Source organism: Brassica napus, chromosome C9 (assembly GCF_020379485.1).
Source record: "Brassica napus cultivar Da-Ae chromosome C9, Da-Ae, whole genome shotgun sequence".
Classification (NCBI taxonomy): Eukaryota; Viridiplantae; Streptophyta; class Magnoliopsida; order Brassicales; family Brassicaceae; genus Brassica; species Brassica napus.
In genome coordinates, this window is record NC_063452.1 from 61317394 (window position 1) to 61338209 (window position 20816).

A 20816-nucleotide genomic window follows, 5' to 3' on the forward strand; every position below is an offset into this window, starting at 1 on the left:
ATCTTCTCGGAAAATCTTGTCGGAATTTTCCCAGAACCATGCATTCTCGGTAATTATTCGGAAAGCTCATCGGAAGATGCTTGAAAATTTCCGACAAACCCTTTTTCTCAGTATCTTATCGGAAAAACTTGTCGGGATTTTCCGTGAACCATGCATTCTCGGTAATTTGTAGGAAAACTCGTCGGAAGATGCTTGGATTGTTCCGACAACACATAATCTCATAAAATCCTCGGTAAATTTATTGGAATAATCTCGGATTATACCGACTTATGAGCTTTCTCGGTAGTTGGATGAGATATCATCGGAAAATTGACAGTTCTAAAAGTAAGTTATATTTGTCGTCGTTTTATCTTGGTCGGGTGAATCTGCAGAGCAACGGTCGTCGGAAGTTTCAGAGCAATGGTCATCGGGACTTTCAAAGCAATTTTAGTAAAAAAGATACATAAAGAAATAAAAGATACAATACATAATTATAATATTTCGCAATAAAGAAATAATATTTCTAGTCCACGAAAGTCCATATCCACTTAATGTGCGTGTATATTAATATTCCTATTTATTTATTCTTCTGTCTCGGTCTTTATTTTCCTTTCTTCTACCCTGTCATTTTCTTCTTCCTCTACAGATCTGCTTTTTTTTTTTAGCAACTCTCCAGATGATCTGCATCTAAAATCCTATCTCCGCTATCCTTTTCTTCTCTTAATTATTTTTGATTTTCATCATTCAATTTATTCTCTTCGTTTCCTCATTCTTCCTTCTTGCATGGTCTCTTTCTTTTCTTTTTTTTTTTGAATTATACGCAGTTTCCCCAAAGGCTTCCTAGGTCCAAGAGACTAATCTGTGTCGCTGCGGCCCAATCTTAAATTCGCAGTGGCCAGGAATCGAACCCAGGTGGCGGTGCTTACAGCTGTGAGTCCTTTACCACCAGAGCTAGATGCCCCGGTTATCTCTTTCTTTTCGTTTCTGTCAGATTTCTGTTTTTTTGAAAAAAATACCAAAAGATTCGTTACATCACCACCGCTTGAACTGCTTATGCCGCCATCATCACAACTCCTTCGACTGCTGTTGCCGCTCACCCACCTACGCCATCATCGTAACTCCTTCCACTGCTGTTGCTGCTCACACTCCACCATCACGGCCACTTCGTGCATTACACCAACATCATCACACTCTACTCTAGCACCGTCAACGCCGCAGTCTACACCGCCACCGCCGCACCGTAAACTAGCCCGCCTGAAGTTCTTCCACTGCCGTTACTGTTTCTTTTTATTTTAGTTTTTAGAACTTTTGTATTTAATTTCTTTATTGCTAATGAATTTTTGATAAATATCATATTATTTTAAATTTCTAATATTTCATTTTTGTTTTTTTTAATTCAAAATATTAAATTGTCGGAAGTTTATAGGAATATGTTTCTCGGAACTATATCGGGACGTTTCGACCAACTTCCAACGAATGCTTCCGAGGATATTTTTTATCGGAATTTATCGACTACTTTCCGACAAATGGTATTTACCGAGAGCCAAACTCCGACTAAAGTTGGATTGTCGGAAAATAGTGGGAAATACCCATTACCGACTAACTACCGATGAATACTACCGTCGGAGTGTGAGCTTTATTCTTGTAGTGTTGAGTTATCTTGATCATCACGTCTTGTGTGGATTCACTTGTCTTAGTGATTAACGAACTAGAGTGCTTGTGGAATAAGGCTGTTCTTCTTCGTGGTTGATTGTGGAATCAGTCAACACCCTGTTCTGTTCGAGATCATCATCATCACTCCCATCCAACCGATTTTATAGTCGATTAGAGCGATTAGAAGAACCACCCCTCTGAGGACTACATCAAGGATTACAAGCACCTTGGATCAAAGTGATGATCGATCCAACTAGAGGGGTGGTTCTTCTAATCGACTATAAAACCGGCTAGATGGGAGTGATGATGATGATCTCGAACAGAACAGAGTGTTGACTGATTCCACAATCAAGCTGAATGTCTGTGCGTAGGCTTGAAGAAAAGTGCCTCCATGGGTATCAAAGTGAACATCACTAAAGCCGCTACTCTTCTCGCCGTTTGCAAACTTGACGCTCCTCCGACTACTGCTTGTTCATTTGAGATTTTTTTTCGTCATCCCTCTGATTTAGTGTTGGATCTTTTGCTTTCTTTAAACTTACATGTTGTTGTTGTTGTTTGCAGTGTCTACCAATCCTCCTGCTAGTATGGCAGGTATTTTCTATTTCCCTTTGTTTATTTCATTGTGAACCAATCTTTAGTTTTTATGATTTATTTTTGTTACATGCCATCTGAATGTATTTATATTTTGCTTATAGTTAATTTTCTGATTTTAGCTATCATTATTTTTGGACTGTGAAATTTATGTTTTAAATCTTTGGAATTCTTGCTTGGACCATGTTTTATTAGGAATTGAAAGTCAATATACTTTGTTATAAGAAAATTGTTTTTTGTTCTCTATATATACTATAGTTAAATTGAGAAACTTGATTGAAGTCAAGATCTGATAATATTTTTAAATATAATGCGTGTTTGATGCCAACGAAGCTCAATGCTAGTAGATATTAATTCCTTGTTTATTTGCTTCAGCTCCAACCCCTCATAGTAATGATGGCTCTTCATTGATCCCAATCTCTGGCTTGTCATATGCAATCAGCGGGGCATTGGTCATATTGTTCTCTCGTATAACACGCCTATAAATCATGGAGTTCTCTTGCTGTGACCTTAGCTTATTTTTTAGTTATGATGTTAGTTTTAATGTGTGCAAGTTCTGTCACACATCCGTCATCTTATTATTTAAATGCAGTGGTGATTGTTCATAAATTTGTGTAAAAATGGGTCACAATGAGTACTAAACCATCTAAGAAATCTCAAACGAAATATGAGACAAATCAAGCGTTAAACATAAAACGTGAAAACACGGCTAGTCACTCACACTGGGAAAATGAAGAAAAAAAATCCAACGTGAAACGAGGTCAGCATCGATCAATATCGAAAATTACACGAATAATCTCAAGATTACACAACCATTATAAAAAAGTTTGAATTTAAAACGTATTATTTGAAAATATAACAATTTATTATTATTATTTATTTTTATATATCGATCAGGGTATAACGATCTTTTTAACTTTTAATGAAACCTCTTTCATCATTTTCCTCTTTGTGTGTTTTCTTGGAGAAAAACAATCTATTTTACAATCTTTTGAGATAATTTTCCATAATATAATTAGTCAATACGCCAAAATTTAGAAAGAAATATACACATACACGTTAATTTATACTAATAAATTTTCTGAACAATGGAAATAATATTCGCTTGTCTCCCATAAATGTTTAAGAAAAGGAACTCATGAATATTAGTCAAGAGTCAAAATACCAAAAGAAGAAGAAAATATGGAACAAAAATAAATAAAAGTAGCACTATAACAGATAAAAGATATTCAAAATGTTTGGTTTATTACATTCTGTTCGAGATTATCGGTTCAGAAGAGCAAGCATGGACTTCAAGCTCAGCATTTCAACCACAATCGTTAGCACATTTACCATAGTCTTCTCCCTCGTTGTGTTTCTTACAATCCAAATAGCAGAAGCCAAGATTCATCGTCACACTTTCACGGTATTGTAAAACAAATATCATTTTTTACATAATTAATATTAGACAAAAAGGTTATGTTGTCAACAGTGAGATATTATATGAAATTTATCTACGCAGATAAAGTCAAAAGCGTACACCCGACTCTGTGACACCAAAAAGATATTGACAGTGAACGGAGAATTCCCCGGACCGACATTAAAAGCCCACCGTGGAGATAAACTCATCGTCAATGTCATCAACAAAGCAAACTACAATATGACCCTCCACTGGTAAACATTACAGCAAATCTCTTTTTGATCCACATTGACTATATGTATGTGGAGAGTCATGTTTAATATTTTAGGCATGGAGCGAGACAAGTAAGGAACCCATGGTCGGATGGACCTGAATACGTGACTCAATGTCCGATTCGACCAGGCGAGCGTTATGTTTATAGAATTGATCTTAAGGTTGAAGAAGGAACGATTTGGTGGCACGCACATAGTCAATGGGCACGTGCCACAGTCCACGGAGCGTTTATTGTCTATCCCAAGCGCGGCTCTTCTTATCCTTTTCCCAAGCCTCACCGCGAGATTCCTCTCATTTTAGGTACATTGTTACTGATGGAATCAAGTTTTTAATATTATTATGACTTATGATATTATACATTTTGTGACAAATGATAGGTGAATGGTGGAAGAAGAAAAACATAATGGATATTGCAGGAAACGCTAATAAAACCGGAGGTGAACCGGCTATCTCAGATGCATATACCATAAACGGACAACCCGGTTATATCTACCCCTGCTCTAAACCGGGTAAGTCTTCCAAATTCAACACATGCTCATCATCATTTATCTGGCACTAACGTAACATTGTTATTTTTCTTTGCCATCTGCTAACAGACACATTTAAAATGACGGTAGTGCGCCATCGACGATACCTTCTCCGGATTATCAATGCAGTGATGGACGAAGAGCTCTTCTTTGCAATCGCAAACCACACCTTAACGGTTGTGGCCAAAGACGGTCTCTACTTAAAGCATTTCAATACAAGTTACCTAATGATCACTCCAGGCCAATCCATGGACGTCCTTCTCCACGCGAATCAGCGGTCAGGCCGTTACTTCATGGCGGCTCGAGCTTACTCCTCCGCCTTTGGTGCCGGTTTTGACAAAACCACCACCACTGCCATCTTAAAATACAAAGGTCATTCCTTAACCGATAAATTAAACCGGAAAACTCCGGTTTTACCCTATTTGCCTCCTTGTAATCATACCGAGGCAACCACCCGGTTCACTAACCAATTTAGAAGCTATCGAACCAGTAACAGTCCGGTTAACGTCCCGGTTAAAATCGACACTCGTCTTCTCTACGCGATCTCCGTGAACTTGCTGAACTGCTCCGACGATAAACCATGTAGCGGCCCGTTCGGGAAGCGATTCTCATCGAGCGTTAACAACGTCAGCTTCGTGAACCCGACGGTCGACATTCTCCGAGCTTATTACCGCCGCATCGGAGGCGTTTTCCAGGCGGATTTCCCGAGAAATCCGCCGACGGAGTTCAATTACACCGGAGAGAATCTTCCGTTTCCGACGAGGTTTGGAACGAAAGTGGTCGTTCTCGATTTCAATTCGAGCGTCGAGATGGTTTTGCAGGGGACGAACGTGTTGGCTTCGGATAATCACCCGATCCATCTCCATGGTTATAGCTTCTTTGTGGTGGGTTCGGGTTTTGGGAATTTCGATCGCCGGAAAGATCCGTTGAAGTATAACCTTGTTGATCCACCGGAGGAGACCACCGTTGGAGTTCCTAGTAATGGCTGGACCGCCGTCAGATTCGTAGCTAATAATCCAGGTCAGTGAATATTGATACTGTACAGTGTATACTTCCATTTCCCTAGAAAAAAAACACGTTTCTGGGCTTAAGTTTTGCACTAGACTATATGGCATAGGGCCCAAATAATAGCCCATATAATGTTAGAACCCCATATGAACTCGTATACTCTTTTTTGGTACACTATGCATTCATATACTTATTATTTGTTTCATGCATTAAAATTTTTATTTTGTAAAATGGATTAGTACATTTAAAAGACCGGTTGAATAAAGCTTTCTCAAAACCTATGTTATAAAATCTATCTTCTGGTACTTTTTTGAAAATTGTTGCCAGCGATGATAAGAAAAAATAAAACGACCGTAAATTACTAATTAATGAAATGAATGTAGATTATTTAACTTTCTGACTTTTTTTTTAACTATATATATTTATATTAATTCATTCATTATTAAACCCAGATTTTCTTCTATGGATTGATTAAGGGTCGATTGTTACATGTTCTCAAACGTGAAGTTTGGAGATGATATGGAAGCGCATGTGTTGTTTCATGGTGTTAAATTTTCATATGAATCACAATTTCTGATTATATAAGGTTTAGATTTTGAGGCATTATAAATATAGATCCTAGTTTATGTGTACTAGTCATGAAAAAATCATTCAAGTAAAAGGTCAATTGGGAATAAAAATGATTAATATACACTATAAAATAAACGTGTGTCACACTAAAATAAAGATCTAACAATCGGATTTGAGATAATAAGTTTTTTTCATGATGTTGGTTTGATTATATACACAGGGGTATGGTTGTTGCATTGCCATATAGAGAGACATGCCACATGGGGAATGAACACAGTGTTCATAGTGAAAGATGGACCGACCAAATTATCTCGAATGCTCAAGCCTCCTCCCGATCTGCCTTCTTGTTAGCTAATAATATCATCTTATGAATCCTAAAGTTCTGAAGAAGAAAGATTATAGTTTAGCTATTGTGACAGAATTTAATAATACGAACACAACTATGTTTCCTTGTTCATCATACTAAGTCTTTCAATTATAATATTATTTATCGATTTCGTCAATCTATTCAATCATTTTATTCAAATTTCCTTTCCAGCTAAGTTTCTGAGTTCTGATCAAGTCTTTGTGCTATATAGTTTTTTTATACTTCCTTCCGAAACTGAGAATACTCAACGAAAGGCGATCAGTGAAGGTAAAACCAACAGAAATTGCTGCGAAAGATACAAAAGCTCATGCGGACTTTCCAACACACGTTTAACTGAAAAAGTATACTGGGGATTAAAAATAAGCTTAAAAATGCGAGATGTTAGTCTTTGTATATACGTTTGAAATCATATTTAGATAAAACTAACACTATTATAAACACTGTTATACTTAAATGATTAAATGCTACAATGTCTTAATTTTAAACATATGTCTAATTTATTAAAAATGGCTCCAATTATATGCTCCTTTGTTACCTAATACAATAAAGCCTTAACTAAAAATGGCTCCAATTATATATCCTTTGTTATCTAAAACAATAAAGCCAAAGTGTCTTTCTTCACCTTCTCAAACCTTTCAGGAACTACAAAAGGGTATGTTAATGTCTATAGTCCTCTCTCTTTTTTTACCTCTTTTGTTCATACACATTTAAATTTCTTTTCGTTTTTTTGGATTTCGTCTTAAAGATAACATTTACGATGCACTTATCTCCTTGTTACAAAATCTAAGGTTCGAAAACGATAGATACTTATTTTATTCATAACTATTAAAGGTTTAGAAAGGTATACTAAAAATTCAACCTTTAATTTTAAACTACATTTAATTAATTTTCAAAATTGGGTAAATATAGTTACCATCATTAACACTAATAAAGTAACGGCCTTTTATTGGAAATGGGCCCACCACTCTCATAGTAAAACGCGTAGGGTGTGTGTTTAGCTCCGTCATATATAAAAGGAACCCTTGTCTTTCAGTTCTGTCTTTTCTTTCACGCCACACTCTCTCTAATCTCTACCTCGCACCCTCGCCTCCCTCCACCCTTGCGCTGATCGTCCTCTCCACCGTCGAATATTCCTCTCTCTCCGGGTACGAAATCAATAATCCATGTTTTTGATTATACTTCTCGACGTTGACTTTGACTTTTCCCGAGTTTGTCGTCGATTTTTTGTTGATACTCTGTATCTGATCCGAAGTCTATTCCTTTTAGGGTTTTAGTTGTTTTCTGATAATCTATCATAATTGATGATTTGTCTATCGATACCTGCTGGTTTATTCTCGTATCTAGCTGGTTGTGTAGTCCTCGGTTTTGATTCCTTGAAATTGGGTTTGATTGTGATTTATGGATCTCTTTTCTGGGTTTGATGATTTGTCTGTGTATTATTGTATCTAGCTGGTTCCGTAGTTCAAGTCTTTTTTTTTTTTTTTTTTTGTTGTCTGTTAATAGGCTTACGTAGCACACCAGATGTCTGTTGATCTCCGCAAGAAGAACCCATCTTTTCTTTGGTGTGACTGTGGTTATATGAGCAGGGGCAGGTTGTGGTGCTTCCAGATAATCTTGTTCAGGCACTGGACTTAGCTACCGTGCTCTCTCTCTCTCTCTCTCTTCTTTTCTTCCTCTTTTCTCTGCAATCTTCTGCTTGATTTGATTACAAAGTATTCGCCTTTACTGCTCCTGTTACTGTGAACTTGAAGAAATAGTCTTTTTTTGCTGCGCAAAACTCCTTACCTTGCTGCTTGTGAGGAGTTTTCTTTAGCCGAGTGCAAGTTTTCCCCTTTGGATCAGCCAATGGGGAAAACTGAGCTGGCTCCTGGGTTTCGGTTTCATCCGACTGACGTCGAACTCGTGAGATATTACTTGAAGAGGAAAGTGTTGGGGAAAAAGCTCCTCGTTGATGCTATTGCTGATCTTGACATTTACAAGTTCGAACCCTCTGACTTGCCTGGTACTCATTCTAAAAACCTTCCTTGTACTGTTAGTCATGAGAGCTTTCAGATACCTAACTTGCGTGTCTTTGTGTTTACAGATAAGTCGTACATAAAGAGTGGGGATCTTAAGTGGCACTTCTTCTGCCCAAGGGCGAAGAAATATGCAACCGGTCTTAGGGCTAACCGTGCAACTGAGTGTGGTTACTGGAAAACCACTGGGAAGGAGAGAGCCGTTCTCTGCAATGGTGAATCTGTTGGAAAGATTAAGACTCTGGTTTACCACGTTGGTAAGTCGCCTCGTGGGGAGCGGACTGATTGGGTTATGCATGAATACAGGCTCGAGGACAACGTGCTGACACAGAAGAATATTCCTCAGGTAACTTAAAATGGCTTACATATAATTTCAACTTGTACTTTGTCTTTATAGTTAAGCTTATATCACTCTTTCTTTGCTGATTTTGGGGATGCAGGATACTTATGTCCTGTGTGTTCTGTTCAAGAAAGATGGACCGGGACCTAGAAACGGAGCTCAATACGGAGCTCCTTTCAAGGAAGAGGACTGGAGCGATGAGGAGCATCGTACTGATGTTCCTTCTACCAGCAATGCCTCAATCTTCCTTCATGGGCTTAACGCAGAAACCAGACTGGCTGTGGCGCCCTCGCATGACTCTAACAAGGCTTGTTTTGGTGGCATGATGTCTGAATCATGCGTCTCTGATTTCCCACCAGCTACAGCTACTGCCAGCGTGGCTGCACATCTGACTGATGCAGCTAATGCTCCTATGCCGGCATCACTTCTTGATCCTAGTAGCAGCGCCTCCTTGGCGCAAACCCTTCAGGCCCCTAACGACGATGATGACTTGTATGCAATGTTGGATCTGTTTGTTGATGAGGATGAGTTCTTGCCTTTCTCTGAGCCCAACACCAACGAGGTAGGTTCTATTTTTTTGGCTTACTGTTATGATTGTGTTAGGATAGTGAAGCAACTTTGAAACTGTTAATTGTTTTGAACTTAGGTGGCATTGGTAATTAGTAATCTCTACATAAAGCTGCTATGCTATATTATTGTTATTATAAAATGTATTCGTCTGAATCAAATATGTATCATCTTTTACAGGCAAGACATGATCCCAATGTCTCAGCTCCAATTTCGTTAGGAGAAGAAGTGATATTCGACGACCTACCCGACTTTAGCAATATGCATGACAACAACAGCATTCCAAGGACACCCTCTTACAACCTGATTGAAAACTCGGAGCTATACTTGGAGCTCCAGGATCTCACAACCCCGTTAGCACCACCGCATGTTTGGAATGTCAGCGACTCTTACCTGACAGCTCCACTCGCACCACCTCAAGTAGGGAGTGTCAGCGACTCTTACCTGACAGCTCCACCCGCACCGCCTCAAAACGGGAATGTCAGTGAGCCTTTTCTGAGCCCTCAAGGCCACTTTGATTTCTCCGCTGCTGCTAATGATGATCCTTATTCTTTTCTGCGTCCATGGGACAATACGGACCAGAGATGATAGAGCTTTGGTTCCTCCAACCAGGAATCATCTCCTCTGCCCTCTCTCCATGTTTAAGACAGACCATTAAACCATGAGATAATGAGCGACATTGTATATTTACATTTCTGAAACTCTTTTATGTCGCAAATCTCCCTTTCTCAGCATTCTCGTATTACATTGGATTTCAAGTTTTTTTGTTTTGTTTCTGTTCCATAAACTAGCTTAAGTTTATGATGAAGACCCAACTCGAACTGTCATCATTTATCTCAATGAGTTTCGCTTTCTATGGCCGTCTTTCGCTTTTTCTAAATTACCCAAATGCGCTTTGGGCTTTAATGGGCTTTATTTTACCCACAATGAAGGCCCAATATTTATAGCTTCCTTTCTTTTCTACTCCACAGCACTCATCATTGGTCAATTTCCTCCGGCCAAGCTACTTCACCGCTCGGAGATTTAAGTTTGATTGACGTCGATCTTACGACGGGATCCGGTGTTGATCGGTGATGGAGAACATAGACGTATTCCCCGGGCTGCATGATTTTTTCGAGCGGATGCGTAAACCCTCCGCCGGAGATTTTGTCAAATCCATTAAAAGGTTCTCTCTATCTCGATGCTTATTGATTTGAGAGTTCCCTCTGAATAGATATGTTGGATATGAGGAAAATGTCATGATCTTATTAGTTGGATGCTGTGAAGCTTTAGCTGATTTACTAGATTTTGTTAGCAATATCTAAAGCTTAGATCTGAACTTGCATATAGTCTACCATTGAGCAAGTTCTTATGTTTGCAGTTTCATTGTCTCATTCTCCAACAATGCTCCAAACCCAGAGAAAGACAGCGAGGCAGTTCAGGAGTTCTTTACCAAGATGGAAGCTGCTTTCAGAGCTCACCCACTCTGGTCCGGTTCTTCTGAGGAGGACTTAGACAGTGCTGCAGATGTGAGTTACATCAGTTCCATTCTCTTCCTCTTTATCTTTCCTTCCGTTTAATCATTGCTCCTTTTTGTGTATATACTTAGGGACTAGAGAAGTATGTCATGACAAAGTTATTTACGCGTGTATTTGCATCGAACACCGAGGATGTAATCTCCGATGAGAAACTCTTTCAGAAGATGTCCTTAGTTCAGCAGTTTATTTCTCCTGAAAGCTTGGATATACAACCTACTTTCCAAAACGAAACATCATGGCTGGTGAGCTGATCTAGTCACATCTAGCTCTTGTTAGCGTTACCATGATGGTTCTTGTTTGTGACATTTCCTCGTCTTTTTTGGCAGCTAGCTCAAAAAGAGCTCCAGAAGATGAATATGTACAAAGCTCCTCGCGATAAGCTGATGTGTATCCTTAGCTGCTGCAAAGTGATCAATAACTTACTGCTAAATGCTTCTGTAGCTTCTAAGGAGAATGCTCCTGGAGCCGACGAGTTTCTTCCTGTTCTCATATATGTTACCATAAAGGTATGGTGAAGAAATGAATATGCATGCTGGTTTTTTGACTCTTGTGCCTGAACTATGCAACTACGTTTACGGATAATCATTATGTACTGTACTTTGTTTTTTTACAGGCTAACCCTCCACAGTTTCACTCAAACTTGTTGTATATACAAAGATATAGGCGTCAATCTAAACTGGTTGGGGAAGCTTCCTACTTCTTCACGAACCTGCTCTCTGCAGAGTCTTTCATCTCAAATATTGATGCAAAGTCCCTTTCTATGGATGAATCTGACTTTGAAAAGAAAATGGAATCTGCACGAGCGCGTCTTTCTGGTCTTGGAAGCCAGTCTTATCAAACTGATCACGGCGCTGCACCAACTGCTTATAATCCCAAGAGGGAAACCACGCTTCTGCAATCACAATCGTCTGGTAGTCTTTCTGGAACCAACGAAACACTGAATCAGAGAAGTGAACTGCCGATAAAGAAAGCTGAATCCATTTCGGATTTGGAAAATAAAGGTGCTGCCACGCTTTTGAACGATAACAGCGAGGCGAGCAAGATCTTGAAAGAGTATCCTTACGTGTTTGCCAGTGCTGGTGATTTGAGGGTAGGAGATGTTGAAGGGCTGCTAAATGATTATAAACAGCTCGTTTTCAAATATGTCTGCCTCTCCCAAGGCTTGGGTGATGCAGCAACATCTTTGGCTTCATCAAGTTCACCATTGCAACCGTCTACTGAAACTGAAACTGAGGATCGTGCAACATTGTCTTCAGATGTTCAAACGAAAACCTAAACTGACAGGAGCGTTGATGATTTGATGCGAGCTTTACAAGGGGAAGGGGATAATGTTCATAAACTTTCAGATGTAAAACAAGAAGATTATAGTGAAGATGCTGTACAAGGAAGAGCTGAAGAACTTGATCCTAAAGTTCAAGAAGAAGCGGATACTGAAGATACTGACTTGAAGAAGCTTAGTGCAGAGCCAGAGGGTGACAATTCTAGTTCCAAACCGGCAGAAGATGGAGATAGCTGATTCCAAACATCTAGTTGCAGAAGATCAGAATGACCAATCACAGTGAATGAGTCTTGTATAGAAGAAGCAGAGGTCAGAGCATAAAAGTTGCAGCTTTGAGGAGAAGATGACAACGTTTCTAATGTGTGTTATGAAGTTGATGATGAAAAGTGTTGTGACTTGGTTAATTTATAAAGTGCAACATTGGACTCTTAAACCCGCAAATTGAATAACAAACCGGTTTTATCTGAGACATTAGGAAACCGGTTTAAGTCAGAGGGTATTTGTGTAATTTCTCGAATTCTCCCTCCGTCGTCCTTTTCTACTGCACCAGAGAGGGAGAGAGAGAGTCTAACGGCGAATATGGAAGGGATTGGATTACGTGGAGAGATTCTCCGTCTCGGCTTTACGCCACGCCGTGGTGTCTGCGGCCGCTCTCCGGTCCTCCGGCGAGCTATGGTGGTAAAGATGAGAGACCGCAGCAAGAACAGGAAGCCACTGCAGAGAGGTCGCATGCTCAGTATCGAAGCGATTCAAGCCGTTCAAGCCCTGAAGCGAGCTAATCCTCCTCCTCCTCCTTCACCGTCTCCGTCTTCCTCCTCATCGATGCTCCATCGCGTAATCGATTCCAAAATCCGCCGGCTCTTGAAATTCGATATGGTCGCCGTTCTCCGGGAGCTATTACGCCAGAACGAGTGCTCTCTAGCTCTCAAGGTCCATCATCTCTCTTACTCTCTCTTCATCATGTTTCCGCTGTTGTTCGATCTCAAAATTCGTTTTTCAGGTTTTCGAAGAGATTCGAAAGGAGTATTGGTACAAGCCTCAGGTGAGACTGTACGCAGATATGATCAGTGTAATGGCGGATAACAATCTCCTCGACGAGGTCAGCTACCTTTACGCAGCTATGAAGTCAGAGAAGGGATTAGTGGCTGACACTGAGAGCTTCAACACGCTCTTGGTGATGCTTCTGAATCATAAGCTGTTTGAACTTGTCATGGACTGTTACGCTTTTATGCAGTCGATAGGGTATGAGCCTGATAGGACTTCCTTTAGAGTCCTAGTCCAGGGTCTTGAATCCAATGGCGAAATGAGCTTATCGGGTATCGTTAGGCAAGATGCTCATGAGTATTATGGCGAATCGCTCGAGTTTAGTGATGAAATTGAAGATATCTCTAGTCTGTTGATTCCACAATGGAGAAGATGAATTTTGGAGATTAATAGTTTGAAATTTGATCATACTGTATGCTAATCTCTATAAAGTAGACCACCATTTTTCTATCTGATTTGTTTAGCCCGCAAGGCTGTTTGGTATTCGATCAGATGATGCTTTGAGTCTTTGTATCTAAGACCAGCCAAACCATTTTATCTATCTAGGCATTATAAGTTGTAACGTAGGAACTAGTAATGTTACCTGTAGCATCCGAGAAGATATGAACTTGAATCTGTTCCAAGTCACTGAAGTCTCTATGGAAACCATTAACAGCTTTTAAAGTCCACAGCAACTTATTGATTATTGAAATAATTAGCTGAGAGTCTCAGCTTAAAGTCATCAATTCATTGGGTTGATCAAATAAAAAAATGGGCAAATCTCCAAAATAGCACCTTTCTAAGTTTATATCACAAAAATAGCATTCAAAAACTAAAATGACCAAAATAGCACATTTCTAAGTTTATCATTTGAAAATTTTAATCTTTTTATTTTTCAAAATTTGTAATCTTATCCCAAAAACTTCATTTCTAAACCCTAAACCCTAAACTCTAAACCCTAAACCCTAAACCCTAAACCCTAAACTCTAAACCATAAACCCTAAACTCTAAACTCTAAACCCTAAACCCTAAATCCTAAACCCCACCCTTTTACTCTAAACCTAAGTTTATGACTTTTGATAAAACATTAAGTGCTATTTTTGTGACTTTTGACCTTGAATGCTAGTTTGAGAACAAAAACTTGATTTAATGCTATTTTTGTCTTTTTCTCTAAAAAAAATTCCCTCAATTAATTCATTTGGGAAATTTTTTTATACATGCGCAAAATAATCTATTACTTGGAAAAAAAACTGAAAGAAATTATAATTCCAAAACGACGTTCTCGATAGGGGGAGAACAGCTTTTTGGACCTGTTTGGGATAAGCTGGTTATGTACAACGTTGCTGACCGTCTTGTCTGGCTTGGCCTAGCTCTCTCACTCTCTCTCGTTTATCTTTGACATGTAGAAACGGTGAGATCTCAATGTTACTTTGTGTATTCCTTTCTTATGCGAGCATTACTTCTTGTTTAATGAAAATTGATGAGATTGTGAATATGAGCTGGATATTCAATATTAAGCAAATACTAGTTCTCAAGAGATGTTTCATATATTTCTTGATTAATCGAATTTACTTCACTATTAATCATCAGTAATTAGCATTAAAGTACTAAATATAGCAAGCCAAGTTAAAAAAAAAAAAAAACTAGTTGTTAACCAATAATAAAACAGTTATACTATTTTCTTTTTACTTTTAGAAGGTTGCTTCAAGTTGTTACAACTTACAACTCCTCTACTTCTTCATGAACTCACACTAAATAGAAATAAGAAACTAACCTTTTCTTTTGGTTAACAAAGAAACAAACTCGATCCCTCATATATATACACTCCGTGTGTAGACCTCATTCTTCAAAAACAACATAGCTTGTACTCACAAATCTCAACCTTCCTCTCCGATCTTTATTCACATATCAAATCAAGAGCCATGGTTAGATTCTTGACCATCGCGCTGATTCCAATCTTGATTATTTTGTTTGTGGCAAATGTCTTGGCAGCCACGGAACTGAATGTAATGGACAAATGTTGGAGACCAAACCCGCATTGGCGTAAAGTCCGTAATCAGCTGGCACGGTGTTCTGTCGGATTCGCCGGTAAAATGACTGGAAACATCGGTAAAGGAGTAACACAGTACAAAGTCACCGACCCTTCTGATGATCCTCTAAACCCCAAACCAGGAACCCTAAGATATGCAGCAACTCTCATCAAAGGCAAAAAATGGATCACGTTCAAAAGAAACATGAAGATCAACCTCCACAAACCGCTACTAATCAGCAGCTTCACCACACTCGACGGTCGTGGTGTCAGCGTTCACATCTCCGGCCCCGCATGTCTCATAGTCTACAAAGCCACCGATGTGATCATTCATGGACTCAAAATCCATGACTGCAAAGCTCACCCACCGAGCTCGGTGATGGGACCAGACTCAAAGATCATGGAACTTGGACAAGTGGACGGGGATGCGATTAGGCTAGTCACGGCTAAGAAAGTGTGGATCGACCACAACACGTTATATGACTGCGAGGACGGGCTATTAGACGTCACGAGAGGGAGTACTGACGTCACTGTGTCGAACAATTGGTTTAGGAACCAGGACAAGGTCATGCTTCTTGGACATGATGATGGCTATGTGAGAGACAAAGATATGAGAGTCACTGTTGTGTTTAACCACTTTGGTCCTAACTGCAACCAGAGAATGCCACGGTACATATATAAAAATCGTCTTTATAAATTTTGTTTGTAACCATTTGCATGAAACTAAACGCTTTTATTTGTTATATCGATATGCAGAGTGAGACATGGATACGCTCACGTGGCGAATAACTATTACCAAGGATGGACTCAATACGCGATTGGAGGAAGCATGAGCCCTCGCGTGAAGAGCGAATCTAACTACTTCGTCGCACCAGAATCCGGACGCAAAGAGGTAACGCATACAAACCGCAATCGCGAAGCATGAAACGCAAACGCATTTTTATTCTCATCTAACGTTTGAATATGTGTACTTTGGTTGTGTAGATAACTTGGAAGAAACATAGCCAAGGTGATAAAATGCAATGGAAATTCTACTCGGTGAATGATTATATGGAGAACGGAGCTTGTTTCGGCCTACAGAAAGGTATTGGAAAAGCCCGGCCCAATTACGGCCCATCTCAAAGGTTCACAGTAGCGGACGCTAAGACCGTTAAAGAACTCACTTCTTCAGCTGGAGCGTTACACTGCACCAGAAACTCTGTCTGTTAGAACAACAAGCGTTGTCTTGTCTTTACATCCATACACATGAATATGTATAACTGTCTAAGAACGATATATACCAATAAATAAATAAAAGTTTAAAGAAAGCAGAGTGAAAACCTTATGAATATAGAATTGGTTGTACTTGAATTTGAGTTTTCATAATAAGCCTGCCTATGCGGGTAAATAACAAAAGCATTGTAACAAAACAGATCACGTCATACGTCTTAACAGAGACAATGTCTGTTTGATTATAAACTAGTAAGTAATAAAGGCAGTGATGATGTCTTGTCAGAAACTGAAGAAGACTTGTCTACTGATTGAGCAGATTTAGAAGCTGTTACTGCTGCTGCTTGTTCGTCTTGGACGAGTTTCCTAAGTTTAGTCTGAAGGCCACGAACTCGATCCTCAGTTCTCCTAAGCTTCCTCCATCTATAAGCGGTCCAAAGGAAAAGACCGCCGTAGACAACAGTATAAGAACCCCAACCGTATGGATAAGCCTCGGCGTGATCTCTGAGTTTCTTGTATTGTTCTTCAATCGCTCCTACAAAGCCAGGAGCCACTTGGTTTGGTTGGATCTCCTGATCTTCTAATCCGCTCTGCTCTGTCGCCATCTCAGATCACAAATCAGCTTCTAACTAAATCTAAAGAGAAAAAAAGAAGGAAATCTACAAAGTAAGAAAGATGAGCTTACATCATGCAGAAGAGTTACATTGAAGTAAGGAAAAGATAAAAAAGCTAAGCTCATTCATTAACTACAAACTGAATCAACAAAACTGATAATTGAAAAAGAGAGAAAGTTAATGTTATAGCAACCTTACTTAAAAATAATATTGGTTACTTTTGATGCGAAATAAATAAACTTTGCAGAAACCAAATTGGGGAGGAGAGATCTATGAAATGGGAAAGCAATAGAATTTCAAAATCAACAGCCTCTGAGGCATTTTCTATGCATCTAGGAGATGTATGGGTACAGGCAGAGATATAGATCACTGAAATGAAATTCATTTCTCTCATAAACAAGATCTTTATTATCTCTTCTAGAAAATAAGAAAATGAAAAAAAAAAAAACTAAAACAAAGTTTACCTTTTGAGTTAGAAGAAGCGTTGACAAAGTCGTCGTCGTGTAAGAGCGATGAGGATTTCCAAATGAAGAAGCTCAGAGAGTCATCGCAGCTTAAACCCTATAAAACCCCCCAACCAGATCGAGAGACCGAGAAATTGACGAGAGTCCAGAGTTATGCTCCTTTCCCTGACGGTCTGCTCTGGTTATTGGTTTTCTTTGGTATAACAGATAAAATTAAATTACGGTTTGGTTTTAACATGTAACTCTTTATTGTTATCAATCTTCTTCCTTTATTACAAATCGAAGAAAAACATAACAATTATCATCAATCTTCTTCCATTTATTTACTTCAATTTGTATAAACACACAAAAACAAATGTATACATTTTGAAATCTGATAACAAAACTGGTGTTAGAATGACATTTTCCCATTTTACAAATATCTTTGTTAATTGTTATCCAAATTACTTTTTAGAAACCAACCAAAACATTCATGAACCATAATGATCAACATTTTCTTTTTCATGTCACACTGGAAATTCCAAGAACCTTGTCATTTTGCAAGCTTTACACAACGAGCTTCAAGAGCCCACAAGAAAAAAGTGTCAAAAAGAAAAAAATGGTAATAATCCATGGTTCCATCACATTCTTCCCTTCTGAATCAAGCTTCCAAAGGTTCTTCAAGTACTGCACTCAAAACAAAAACATGACTCACTTTAAAGCTTCTTTCTATGAAGCAAATTCTTATACAAAATACGAAGAAGAAAAATAACCTTTTCTCTTTGTTGAAGAGATTTCTGCAGTAGCATTGGGAGCGAGGGGTTGTTTTGTTGGCACATCAGGGAGATCCAATATCTCGTCTTCTTCAGGCACGAGCTCAGTTGTAGGCACCTCAGGCATGTCTTCAACATTGAGCTTTAACCAAACAAACAAATATATATATAACCACTTTGACTCCATTCAAGAAGATTATAACAACGAAAATGGTACTAGAAGAAACATCGACAAGGAGAATGTAAACTACGATAGTGATACCTGACTTTCGAGGTTGTCGAATTCTGCTAAGATCTCTTCTTCATCTTCTTCCGATAGTTTCTCTCCCAATATGGCACTCAGCTCCTAACATCCAAAGTAGTTTAAACAAGTTAGACAAAGCAAACGAACACTCATCTTTATAAATATAAGTAAAATATGCTTATTTTGGTAACTCACATCCTGATAAGCCTTGGCCTCGGCAGTGTCATCCATTAGCTTTTGAACATCATCAAGGTTGACTTCACTCTGAATCGCCTTAATCGCACTGTTGCCTTGCTTTAAGCTCTCAAAGACTGCCTTCTGCTTGCTTGTTAGCTCAATATCTGCCAGCTGAGAGTCATACCAATATGTTTGTTTTTAGGTTTCTTCAACAGACTAAACCTAAAGGGATCAAGTATATATAGATATAGATATGTTTACTTGTTGTTCGACATTGATGACCCACTGATCCACTTGCTTCAATAAGTCTTGTTGCGTCCGCTTCTTCTTCAATGCCAACAAAGCCCTGTCTTTCCTCTTCTCACGGATTAAGTCCCTCGCAGCTTGCTTTTCGGCTTCAATCACTTTCTCAAGCTACAAGAAGGGAGCTAGAGTTACAAAGAAAGCACATTCTACTTCTTAAGATCAAACTCACTAAATTAGCAACAGATTGACTCTCATCAACAATACATAAGAGTGGATCCAGGAAGGAAACTTCCATCACTCCAATTGACAAAGAATAAAAGAAAAAAATCAAGTCTTTGAACAAAGCTAAAACAACAGAAAGTGAACACCTTTCAAATGTTGACCTATTTGGTGAATCAAACTACTCAATCACCCTTTTTCACAACCTCAGATTCAAGAGAAAAAAATGATCCAATTCGAGGGGGAAGAAGAAGAAACCTGTTGCTGATATTGACCAAGCTTGCGCCTTTGGGTTTTGAGAGAGAGGATCGCTCGATCAACCTCCGTGATCTTTGGTTTCTTCACGAACATATTCCCCATCTCTTCCTACTCCAAGAATCGTCAAGAGCTACCGCGATTTCAAACCCAAGAAGTCTCAATCTTTCCCCAATCTTTTCAGTTTTTCATAAACCACAAAGCCTAAAAAAGCTTCCGCCTTTCTAGTTTAACCGCGCGTTTACTCAAACTCGCGTTTTAAAACTGCGTTCCGAATCTAACAGCTGTTAGCAGTTCTAATTTTTACCACACGCACTAGTAGAGCGCGTGTTCGGTGAACGCAACTTCGTAAAGACGCGACGTTTCACTTTCATTCGGTCTCCGCTGCAGCAGTCACTACCAGAGGCAGAGGTTCCGCTCTCTCTCTCTCTCTCGTTTGCTTAGTTTAATGATTTGTCTGATTTTTGGGATTGCGAGTTCACTTTGGTCTGAAGAGAAAGAGCGTTTCTGGGTCTGATTTTCTTAACAGGTTACTTGCTCGAGAGAAAAAAATGTCGTGGAGAGGAAAACGAAAAGACGAGGATGTCCGAGCATCAGATGACGATTCTGAAACCCACGCTCCGGCTAAGAAACTCGCAAAGCCAGCCGAATCCTCCGACGAGTCTGACGACATCGTCGTCTGCAATGTGAGTGAGATTTAAGGTTTAAGTTCTGATTTTGCTCAAATTGGGTTTTTTAATTAAATTAGGGTTTATAATGAATGTTTGTTGGGGCTTTTGTATTCAGATTTCTAAGAACAGGAGAGTCTCTGTGAGAAACTGGAACGGTAAAATTTGGATTGACATACGTGAGTTCTATGTCAAGGACGGTAAAACTTTGCCTGGCAAGAAAGGTAAAACTCTCTTTTCTTTCTCTCTTGTTTGTGTTCCTTAGTCTTCTCTCATTTGACCGTTGCAAACATGTGTTTCCTCATGTGTTACTTTAGTTCAGTTTTTTGTTACTGTTTTGCGTTTTTAAGTGTATGCATCTTACTTTTGTGTGGAGACTGTTAAAGTTACTGCATCTAATAACGGGCAATTCTCCTGAGTGAGAATGTACCAGTGTAGTGTCGATACTGTCTGTTTAATATTGTTGACATTTACAAGTTTGTTTAATATTTTGCAGGTATCTCTCTAAGCGTGGATCAGGTAGTTAACATCCTTCTCCCTCTTTTTTATGAATTCAATAAGTCTTTGCTTTTTTTTGTTGTTACCTCCTTATGTCTTACCTTACCCATAATGTTTTCTTATATTGCAGTGGAACACTCTTCGGAACCACGCAGATGGTATTGATAAGGCGCTCGCTGACCTTTCTTAGGATTTTGAAAATTGCATTTTGTAATTGGTAGTAAACTCTAGTAGAAGATGATGACTCCCAAGTGTTTTTGTTATTTGGATCGGCTTAAGCCTTTTGACGGTGTATCATGGAATCTTTCTCTCTCTTTTGGTTCAGACATGCTT

General features: G+C 39.0%; 8 protein-coding genes and 1 long non-coding RNA gene across 11 annotated transcripts; 6 read left to right on the forward strand and 3 right to left on the reverse strand.

The window, feature by feature from the left end:
- The first annotated feature begins 3462 nt into the window (after nucleotides 1-3462).
- On the forward strand, nucleotides 3463-6507 carry LOC106442594 (laccase-14). The gene is made up of 6 exons (XM_048769417.1): nucleotides 3463-3628; nucleotides 3725-3876; nucleotides 3951-4195; nucleotides 4273-4404; nucleotides 4492-5442; nucleotides 6221-6507. The coding sequence occupies exons 1-6, from the start codon at nucleotides 3509-3511 to the stop codon at nucleotides 6349-6351; spliced, it is 1731 nt and encodes a 576-aa protein (XP_048625374.1). The 5' UTR covers nucleotides 3463-3508; the 3' UTR covers nucleotides 6352-6507.
- On the reverse strand, nucleotides 4208-5036 carry LOC125593179. The gene is made up of 2 exons (XR_007329126.1): nucleotides 4890-5036; nucleotides 4208-4773 (listed from the first exon to the last, which is right to left on the reverse strand). It is a non-coding gene; the product is annotated as an uncharacterized LOC125593179 (long non-coding RNA).
- An 865-nt stretch (nucleotides 6508-7372) lies between the features above and the next one.
- LOC106419387 (NAC domain-containing protein 82) lies at nucleotides 7373-10143 on the forward strand. 3 transcript variants are annotated; one of them, XM_048767065.1, is made up of 5 exons: nucleotides 7373-7512; nucleotides 7871-8369; nucleotides 8451-8728; nucleotides 8823-9284; nucleotides 9470-10143. In XM_048767065.1, exons 2-5 carry the CDS (start codon nucleotides 8213-8215, stop codon nucleotides 9875-9877), a joined length of 1305 nt encoding a protein of 434 aa, XP_048623022.1. In that variant the 5' UTR covers nucleotides 7373-7512; nucleotides 7871-8212; the 3' UTR covers nucleotides 9878-10143.
- Nucleotides 10144-10222: 79 nt separating this feature from the next.
- On the forward strand, nucleotides 10223-12554 carry LOC125593177 (vacuolar protein sorting-associated protein 9A-like). The gene is made up of 5 exons (XM_048769415.1): nucleotides 10223-10454; nucleotides 10650-10797; nucleotides 10878-11048; nucleotides 11133-11312; nucleotides 11420-12554. Exons 1-5 carry the CDS (start codon nucleotides 10363-10365, stop codon nucleotides 12080-12082), a joined length of 1254 nt encoding a protein of 417 aa, XP_048625372.1. The 5' UTR covers nucleotides 10223-10362; the 3' UTR covers nucleotides 12083-12554.
- A 43-nt stretch (nucleotides 12555-12597) lies between these two features.
- On the forward strand, nucleotides 12598-13636 carry LOC125593178 (pentatricopeptide repeat-containing protein At1g62350-like). The gene is made up of 2 exons (XM_048769416.1): nucleotides 12598-13015; nucleotides 13086-13636. The coding sequence occupies exons 1-2, from the start codon at nucleotides 12665-12667 to the stop codon at nucleotides 13503-13505; spliced, it is 771 nt and encodes a 256-aa protein (XP_048625373.1). The 5' UTR covers nucleotides 12598-12664; the 3' UTR covers nucleotides 13506-13636.
- Nucleotides 13637-14172: 536 nt separating this feature from the next.
- Nucleotides 14173-16571, forward strand: LOC111212602 (probable pectate lyase 4). Its single transcript, XM_022714162.2, has 3 exons — nucleotides 14173-15806; nucleotides 15894-16029; nucleotides 16122-16571. Exons 1-3 carry the CDS (start codon nucleotides 15031-15033, stop codon nucleotides 16344-16346), a joined length of 1137 nt encoding a protein of 378 aa, XP_022569883.2. The 5' UTR covers nucleotides 14173-15030; the 3' UTR covers nucleotides 16347-16571.
- LOC111212603 lies at nucleotides 16444-16980 on the reverse strand. The gene has a single exon (XM_022714163.1). It carries the CDS (start codon nucleotides 16949-16951, stop codon nucleotides 16589-16591), a length of 363 nt encoding a protein of 120 aa, XP_022569884.1. The 5' UTR covers nucleotides 16952-16980; the 3' UTR covers nucleotides 16444-16588.
- Nucleotides 16981-17897: 917 nt separating this feature from the next.
- On the reverse strand, nucleotides 17898-19740 carry LOC106418989 (vacuolar protein sorting-associated protein 20 homolog 2). The gene is made up of 6 exons (XM_013859729.3): nucleotides 19321-19740; nucleotides 18859-19011; nucleotides 18616-18768; nucleotides 18439-18522; nucleotides 18177-18318; nucleotides 17898-18090 (listed from the first exon to the last, which is right to left on the reverse strand). The coding sequence occupies exons 1-6, from the start codon at nucleotides 19420-19422 to the stop codon at nucleotides 18065-18067; spliced, it is 660 nt and encodes a 219-aa protein (XP_013715183.2). The 5' UTR covers nucleotides 19423-19740; the 3' UTR covers nucleotides 17898-18064.
- Nucleotides 19591-20795, forward strand: LOC106418990 (RNA polymerase II transcriptional coactivator KIWI). The gene is made up of 5 exons (XM_013859731.3): nucleotides 19591-19728; nucleotides 19847-20003; nucleotides 20104-20209; nucleotides 20482-20504; nucleotides 20614-20795. Exons 2-5 carry the CDS (start codon nucleotides 19869-19871, stop codon nucleotides 20671-20673), a joined length of 324 nt encoding a protein of 107 aa, XP_013715185.2. The 5' UTR covers nucleotides 19591-19728; nucleotides 19847-19868; the 3' UTR covers nucleotides 20674-20795.
- The last annotated feature ends 21 nt before the right edge of the window (nucleotides 20796-20816 follow it).

Coding starts and splice junctions, on each gene's coding strand:
- LOC106442594 (XM_048769417.1), top strand. CDS start 3,509: ATGGACTTCAAGCTCAGCATTTCAACCACAATCGTTAGCACATTTACC. Junction 3,877..3,950: donor TACAATATGACCCTCCACTG/GTAAACATTACA, acceptor TTAATATTTTAG/GCATGGAGCGAGACAAGTAA. Junction 4,196..4,272: donor CGAGATTCCTCTCATTTTAG/GTACATTGTTAC, acceptor GACAAATGATAG/GTGAATGGTGGAAGAAGAAA.
- LOC106419387 (XM_048767065.1), top strand. CDS start 8,213: ATGGGGAAAACTGAGCTGGCTCCTGGGTTTCGGTTTCATCCGACTGAC. Junction 8,729..8,822: donor CACAGAAGAATATTCCTCAG/GTAACTTAAAAT, acceptor TTGGGGATGCAG/GATACTTATGTCCTGTGTGT. Junction 9,285..9,469: donor CTGAGCCCAACACCAACGAG/GTAGGTTCTATT, acceptor CATCTTTTACAG/GCAAGACATGATCCCAATGT.
- LOC125593177 (XM_048769415.1), top strand. CDS start 10,363: ATGGAGAACATAGACGTATTCCCCGGGCTGCATGATTTTTTCGAGCGG. Junction 10,455..10,649: donor TTTGTCAAATCCATTAAAAG/GTTCTCTCTATC, acceptor TTATGTTTGCAG/TTTCATTGTCTCATTCTCCA. Junction 11,313..11,419: donor TCATATATGTTACCATAAAG/GTATGGTGAAGA, acceptor GTTTTTTTACAG/GCTAACCCTCCACAGTTTCA.
- LOC125593178 (XM_048769416.1), top strand. CDS start 12,665: ATGGAAGGGATTGGATTACGTGGAGAGATTCTCCGTCTCGGCTTTACG. Junction 13,016..13,085: donor AGTGCTCTCTAGCTCTCAAG/GTCCATCATCTC, acceptor TTCGTTTTTCAG/GTTTTCGAAGAGATTCGAAA.
- LOC111212602 (XM_022714162.2), top strand. CDS start 15,031: ATGGTTAGATTCTTGACCATCGCGCTGATTCCAATCTTGATTATTTTG. Junction 15,807..15,893: donor TGCAACCAGAGAATGCCACG/GTACATATATAA, acceptor ATCGATATGCAG/AGTGAGACATGGATACGCTC. Junction 16,030..16,121: donor CAGAATCCGGACGCAAAGAG/GTAACGCATACA, acceptor TTGGTTGTGTAG/ATAACTTGGAAGAAACATAG.
- LOC111212603 (XM_022714163.1), bottom strand. CDS start 16,951: ATGGCGACAGAGCAGAGCGGATTAGAAGATCAGGAGATCCAACCAAAC.
- LOC106418989 (XM_013859729.3), bottom strand. CDS start 19,422: ATGGGGAATATGTTCGTGAAGAAACCAAAGATCACGGAGGTTGATCGA. Junction 18,769..18,858: donor TCATCAATGTCGAACAACAA/GTAAACATATCT, acceptor TATGACTCTCAG/CTGGCAGATATTGAGCTAAC. Junction 18,091..18,176: donor CTCTTCAACAAAGAGAAAAG/GTTATTTTTCTT, acceptor TTTTGAGTGCAG/TACTTGAAGAACCTTTGGAA.
- LOC106418990 (XM_013859731.3), top strand. CDS start 19,869: ATGTCGTGGAGAGGAAAACGAAAAGACGAGGATGTCCGAGCATCAGAT. Junction 20,210..20,481: donor AACTTTGCCTGGCAAGAAAG/GTAAAACTCTCT, acceptor AATATTTTGCAG/GTATCTCTCTAAGCGTGGAT. Junction 20,505..20,613: donor TCTCTCTAAGCGTGGATCAG/GTAGTTAACATC, acceptor CTTATATTGCAG/TGGAACACTCTTCGGAACCA.